The sequence below is a fragment of the Sinocyclocheilus anshuiensis genome, unplaced genomic scaffold, assembly GCF_001515605.1.
Source record: "Sinocyclocheilus anshuiensis isolate Anshui unplaced genomic scaffold, SAMN03320099.WGS_v1.1 scaffold207, whole genome shotgun sequence".
NCBI lineage: Eukaryota > Metazoa > Chordata > Actinopteri > Cypriniformes > Cyprinidae > Sinocyclocheilus > Sinocyclocheilus anshuiensis.
The window spans coordinates 55597-63444 of NW_015551045.1; the positions used below are offsets into that span (position 1 = coordinate 55597).

At 34.7% G+C, this 7848-nt stretch overlaps 1 protein-coding gene across 1 annotated transcript in view; it reads left to right on the plus strand.

Moving 5' to 3' along the window:
* The window catches only part of LOC107661755 (coronin-7-like), a 185599-nt gene that overhangs the window by 26862 nt on the left and 150889 nt on the right, over positions 1-7848 (plus strand). Inside the window, exon 7 of the mRNA XM_016451522.1 lies at positions 1883-1933. Within this exon, the coding sequence (XP_016307008.1) occupies positions 1883-1933 (51 nt within the window). The remainder of the gene's footprint in view (positions 1-1882; positions 1934-7848) is intronic.

Sequence of the window (7848 nt, forward strand, 5' to 3'; positions counted from 1 at the left end):
ATTATTATTATTATTATTATTATTATTATTATTATTATTATTATTATTATTATTATTATTATTATTATTATTATTATTATTATTATTATTTTACTTTGAACCCAATAATAAATTATTATTATTATTATTATTATTATTATTATTATCAACAGATATGATCTAAACTGAAAATTATTTTTTTTACTTTAAACCAATAATAAGTTATCATCATCATCAACAACAACAACAACAACAAAATTGATCTAAGCTGAAAATTAACATTTTTACTTTGAACCAAATAATAAAAAGACATAATTCTATTATTATTATTATCAACAGAAATGATCTAAACTGAAAATTAACTTTTTTTACTTTAAACCAATAATAAGTTATCATCATCATCATCATCATCATCATCAACAACAACTACAACAACAACAAAATTTATCTAAGCTGAAAATGAACATTTTTACTTTGAACATAATCATCATCAGAAATAATCTCAACTGCAAATTAACATTTTGAAAAAACTAAAATATATTACTAATAATGATATACTTTTGCATTGTGGGATACAGTGTTCTGTTATATACTGCACTTCTTGGGAAATGCAGTCGATCATCTGGTTATTCCACACATGTAGTATGCATACTACAGACATTGTACAAGTAATATGGTAGTATGCTGCTCCAAGTATGCCTCACATTATCAAACTGTCAAATACATGACTCCTGCATGCGAAGCACTTAGTCGATCATAACAGAGGTCAGAATCAGCTGAGAGCGGCTGAAATAATGACGGACATCATAAGAAGGGTATATGATTGTGCTTTTATATTTGCTGTCGTTGAGCAGTGAAAGCAGCACGTCACAGTGAAGTAGTGTGGCTCTGTGCGAGCGGCTGCTGTCTTGATGTCTTGTCTTGTGTCTGGCGTGTTTGTCTGGTGAGGAGCTGCCAGTGGCTACTGACGATGTCTTATGGGAGACATTGGGACTAATGCTTTTTACCCATAATGCAGTCTCTCAGGACTGAAACCACGCTAGTGAGCTGCCTCTGTAGGCGGCATCTGAAAGCATTATAAGCACCATTCTAAGTTGATTAAAAATACACTTATTTATTTGGTTTAAAGAAAAGCATGCCATAGAATAGAGGTACTAAAAACACTCACATTAATTGTTAATCCTGATTAGAAATGCACACAGTGTTTGTGTATTTTCTGTCTGTTATCTGTGTTTTTGCTTGAGAGGACGTGTCAGTCTCTGGTCTTCATTAAGGTCGAGTGAAAGACAGCCTGTTCATATTAGCGCTCATTTCCTCTGACTGATCCCGTTCTCTCTCCTGATTGGCTGTTTGAGTGTGTTGGGGTCGTCTGATGGTCACTGATTGACTGAACTGATTTTGACATCGACTTCAGTCTGCTGCAGGATTTTCGCTGCCAGTTATGTTGACAGACTCGTAAGAAAAACCACATGAAACCATTTCTACCGTATGACGATAATCGAGGCCCATTGACGCCTAAAGAGTCACATTATAGTCAAGAAAGTGTCCTTTTAAGATTTTGATGCAACAGTATCGTGAATGTGGGAAAATGTGGTGTGGTGTTGATGTCTATTACATGCAGCCGTGCTGATATACAGCCATATTGCACTGCTACTCATGTGATATCGCTCATATAACACATTTTTTTACTTAGTATACTGAAAGTTGACTGAATTATTAGAAAACTGAAAATACCCCCAAAAATGTATTAACATTGCTCAGTGCAGACCTATGTTTTTTCTTACCATTATTATTAATAAAGGTATTTCTTTGTGCTGATATTTCTGTTTGACATGGTGAATAACTGAACTCATGCTATTGTAATATCGTTATACACTTTAACTCTGTGCTTCTGTTTCTGTAGGACAAGAAGCTGCGCCTCTTCGACCCGCGGGCCCAGCCGTCGGCGGTCCAGGTACTGTTCAGGCATCTTCTGCTCAATCTGTGCGTACTGAACCGTGAATGTCGTACCGAACGCTTTGATATTATATTGAGAATTGTGACATCTCTATTAAATGTCCTAATTGAACTATGGCCTAATCCGGGCTTAACCTAAGCCCAGTCTGTGAAACCAGGCCTTGATCTATTTAATGCATCCTTGCTGAATAAAAGTATTAATTTCTTTAAAAAAAATACACTTTTGAACAGTGCAAATCCATCTGTAACACTTTATTAGTTGCTCAATTTACTTTTTTTTTTTGTTGCTCCATTTGCCCCTCAGGTTTCATATTCTAATCTTTAGCCAATCAGAGCAGGCCATTACTTCAGGGACTCATTCTGATTGGTTTATTTGTTTTATTCATTCACTCTGCTGTTTCTCATGAGCTGGTGAAGCCATGGGAACCCACTGAACCCTGGGAAACACTACAGCCCGATGCCCGTATGAACGTGACTGTGTCTTTGACTGTCGAAACCCGCTGAGCGTCTGTTTGAGAGCCAATCAATCCCACCGGTTTCAGCAGGGACGAGGAAGTTTGGGTCAGATCAGACCAAACATTCCCACAGTCCTCGTCAGGGCAGAGCGGTGACCTCGGCGGAGGTTTCTCTGTGTGTTTGTGGTGTCTTCTGAAGGTAAATAAAGCTCTGATGAATCATTAGGATTAGATATTACCCACGCTGCTCTCTGAGCAAACAGCCGGTAGCTCTGACACTTTACTGAGGAGATTAGCGTCTATCAGACGTCTGAGGCCTGGCGTGTGATCTGGTCCTGGATTCGTTCCCAGTCGGGCTCTTCAGTTGTTAGGGTATGTGCCGGTGTGATGTCAGACTGGAGTTTCTGATGTGTGTCCTGTTCGGAGCGATTCCTCTACACCTGCTGTCTTCTCATGTGATCTGATCTCAAGTGTAGTGTGTGTGATTTGTGTTGAGGCGCGTTAATGTTAATGTCAAGCGGACTTTTTCAGAAGGTTGTTTCTTTGGAAGCTGTACATAGACTGTCAGACTTTCGCTTGGCGCAGCGATTACTTGTTAGGACACAAATACACTTGAATTTATGATGCATTAAAAAACAGTGCAGCTCTGTTGATTTCAAATGATTATTTGGGACCAGGAGTTGCACGAACTTGTACTTTTACATTCATGTTGGGATCTGTTGAGCAAAGATGATATTAGATGCACTGTTGGAAATCCAGTCCCCTGCATTTTTGAATAACTTTAACTGTGTGTTGATTGACCGTAATGCTAAATTCTATAAACCTCTTTTATATTTCAGAACTTTGTAAATAATTCAGAACTTTTTAAAACAATTTTGACTTTGTACTTTACCAGAAACTTCATTCATTCATTTTAAACAAGTAATCAAAAATCACATTCATTCATTCATTCATTCATTCACAATTATTTATTGTATTTTTTATGTAATTTTTTGTATTTTTCTTGAGGAAAATTGCTTTCTTTTCTTTTCTTTTTTTTTAAAGATACTGCACCCAATGATGGCCAAATTTAAATGTTCTCTTTAATTCCCTTACTTTTCATTCATTCATACATTCATTCATTTACTCACAATTATTTGTTGTATTTTTTTATTTATGTAATTTTTTGTATATTTTCTTGAGGAAAATTGTTTTTTTTTTTCTTTCTTTTTTTTTTTTAAAGATACTGCACCCAATGATGGCCAAATTGAAATTTTCTCTTTATTTCCCTTTTCATTCATTCATTCATTCATTCATTCATTCATACATTCATTGCTTTACAATTATTTATTGTATTTTTTTTTATTTATTTTTTTTTACATTTTCTTGAATTTTTTTTATAAAGATACTGATGGTGGAATTTTAATTTTCTCTTTAATTGACTTCTCAGTATTCATTCATTCATTCATTCTTTCATTTTTGTTTGTTTGTTCGTTCATCGTTCAATTTGTGTTAAGTTATTAATCAAGAAAAATAAATTTTATTTATTTATTTATTTAATTTTCTTGATGAAAATTGTTTTTTTTTTCACCAAACAATTTTAATTTTCCCTTTAATTCCCCTTTCAGTATTTCTTAATTTTTTGAAAAGCATTTTTCAAAAAACTTGTTCTTGTTCTAAGCACAAACCTCACAAAGTTTTGTTAGATTTATGATTCAAACAAGATAAAGATATTCTCTAAAGGCGTAAGCTAAAATAAATGATTTAAAAGGTGTAAAATAAAATTACTTCAGGACAGTTCTTTGAAAACAAATCCTAATGTACTGCACTGTAAAAAAAAAAATATATATTTTTGCTGCTTGTTCTTATTAAACACTTGCCTTAAAAATTCAGTATAAAATCAAAAATATGTACTTATTCACTTTGTTAATTTTACTTATTTAAGTGGATTTTACTTGAAAGTTGTGCAAAAACCTTTTTTTACTTTTGCTTTGCAAAATACTGGATATTTTTTAATTTTTTTGGAAGTATAACTAGTTTTACTCTGGTGGATTGTAAAAAAAAGTAAGGGATAATAATTCTGAAACTTGCAAATGCAAGAGATGAAAAGTCTGGTTTAGCATCTTTCTCTCTCTCTCTCAAGCCCTCTAATCTCTCACATTAAGTCTGATTCCTGACAGGCCAGCTTGTTTTGTGACCACATCCAGCTGGCACCGCAAGAGTGGTGTGTGTGCCCACCACATTCACTCCAGCACCTTTAACGAGCCGTCACGGGCCAGCCCTAACAAAACACAGACTGACAGGCCTTCCAGTCGCCCCACGCCGAAGCTCTGTTTACTCACAAAACTGTAAAAGGCCACAGCCACGCTCAACCCGTCCTCTCGACGGCTCTTCTGCAGCAATGATGCACAGGCCACAACGTAAACAGAGGCACTTGAGATGCGTCTGAAAGCTGCCGTGTTGTTTATAGACTCGAGCTCGAGCAGAAATCAGCCGTTTGTCATCGCAGAGCTCATAAAACAATGCTTTCATGCGCCAGGTGATGAAAACCGTCCGTTTATAGAGCGACCGAGTTTCTTCGACAGATCGTCTGATGTAGACAGGTGGGGTAAAAATAGAGGCTAATTGTACGTGGTATTTACGGGAAGAGGCGAAACTGTGTAATTTGCGCTTTTGGATGGCACGAGTGTGATCTGTAATCAGCACGCGGCTGTATTTCGGTAGCTGGCACGACTGTGTGTGTGTGTGTGTGTGTGTGTGCTCAAAACTGTGGTTTCAAGAGCCACTCGCTTTGAGATATCCTGCTGCGTCTTGATTTTTATATGATAAATGCATATTTAAGCGCCAAACTCGCACCAAACCGCTTGAAGCTCAGACTACACTGAAAAAAAGAAAGAAAGTGTTTTTAGACTCTGGCTTGTGGTTTGGTACGTCTTAGACCTCCTCATCACTATGAGGTGTAACGATCCATTTTTAGTTATGTTTATGTTTTCGATTTAATACAGAATATAATAAACAAGATACAAGCTATATAAACAGCATTTCTGACATGCCGATTTCCGGGGAAAATAATATTGACTTTAATTTATTATTTATAGTATTTTTACAAAATATTCGTTCATTCATTCATTCTTTCATTCATTTTTTTTTTATTTGTTTTTGTTAAAAGTGTTTAGTATTTTTATGTATAATATTTAATCCATTTTTATTTATTTATTTGAATACATTTGTCAAGTTAATATTACACTGTTTATTTTTATTTTCATTTATTTATATTTTAGATTTAAACCGTTAGTAAAGGGAAAATCATAAGTATTTGCATATTTATTTACTTATTTAATTGTATTTATTTATTTTATTTAAATGAAATCATAAGTAAACATTTTATTTATTTGTGTTTTATTTTATTCATTTTATTAATAGAGTATATTTGTTAAATATTGCAATACATCACAATATATCAAAATTACAATGTTTAATTGTATTAATTTCATATTATTATTTTATTTTAGATTTAATTTAAATAAATAATTCATAAGTAAACATTTATTTATTTATCTTTATTCATTTTATATATTCATTTATTAATGCATTTTTCAAATAAAAATCACAATATGTATTTACTCTGCAATTGATTTATTCTTTTGATTTTATTGTATTTTTTATTTGAACAATTATTCAAGTGAAAATCATATTTATTTACTTATTTACTTATGTTTTATTAGTTTTTTTAGATAATAAATAAGTAAACTTTTTTTGGGTTCATTTTATTTGTTAATTTGTCTAAAATCACAATTGCAGTACAGTGAAAATTCTTCAGGGAACAGATGTTAAAAATACGCTCTGTTTTGCACTTATAGCCATAACGGCAAAGTTATTTTGAATCTTTAGCGAGGGGAAACAGGAAAGGGAATATTTTCTGGACACGGGGGCCAGATTTCTCTCGATTTGGTCTTCGGCTTCTGCTGCTTTTTGTGAAATCCGAGAGGCTTTGGAACGGAGAGGGAAAAAACGGCCAGCGTTGAGAGCAGACTGAGCGACTGCAGGGGTTTGTGGGAGACGCACACGCTCACAGACGCTTCACTGAAGAAGGAACGAGTACGCTGGGTGTATATTAGTCCCGCGGGTTAAGCTTACACCAGAATATGCTGAAAACAAGCAGCGTATGCTTCAGTAGAAGTATAATGGAAACTCATAGAACATAATTCACAACAGATAATAGGAGAAGTGGCATTGAATCTAGATAAAGTATAACGGAAAGTACTTTTATCCTGTTTTTCATGCTGGTTCTTATAATTTAATACAACCTGGGTGTCCCGACGGGACCTTTAGATATGAGCCTCTCTAGAGAAGATGTTGGACGGCTGCAACTTCTGATTAAAGATGGCAAAGTAGGCGTGTGGTGTGCCATGAGAGCATTTGCTAGGGGTTTATTGCCATATGTCAAGCTAAACTTTATTATACAGCCTATAGTGATGAAAGATTTTTAATGTCTCTGAAAGAAGTTTCTTCTGCTTACCACGGTTGCATTTATTTGATCAAAAATTCAAAATATTATTACAATTTAAAGTTTTAAAGTCTAGTTTTCTATTGTAATAGATTGTAAAATGTAATTTATTTCTGTGATGCAAAGCTGAATTTTCAGCATCATCACTCCAGTCTTCAATGTCACATGATCCTTCAGAAATGAAGATTCGCTGCTCAAGAAACATTTCTGATTATTATCAGTAGAGCCCGACCGATGTTTTTTTTTTTGGGGCCGATATCGATACCGATATTAGGGAGTAAAAAAATACACAAAGATATTCTTTGTGTATATTATAGTACAGTACCAGTCAAAAGTTTGGACACTTTCCCATTCGTGTGTCCAAACATTTGACTAGTACTATATTTAGAATACAGTATATACATAAACAGAATATATATACATAAACACATTTTTTGCAATGATCACTCAAATGTGGTGATCAAACACTTATAATGATGTGACAGAGATACTTAATGGAGGCAGGGCATTTAACAATTTAACAATAAACTTTATTATCCAAAATGAGTCTGACATCAGTGCACTGAACAGTAAAGTTGAAGTTTATTCAACTTTAATTCAATTCAATTCCATTCAACTTTATTCAGTTGAAGTTTATTTCACTTCGGAACATTCATTCACGGATTTGCGCTGCTGTCTTCACACACAGACGAAACTTACTAGAGAAGTGTGACATAATGCCCTTTGATTGTAACGTGTACGTTCCCTTGGAACTGGAATCATGGCAGAATTTCATGTGAAGTCCACTTCGCAGGGCACTTGCGGTCGAATAAGACCACGCTTGAATGCTGCTGCCTGAACAAGTCCTTACTGAAGTGAAAGTGTTGACTGGTGTCACTATCTCGCGCATGCGCCGGCGGATCTCCACCAAATTCGGGGGATCCCTTCAGCTCGAGGAACCCTCTCGAACGCGAATCGAGTGTACATCTAGAG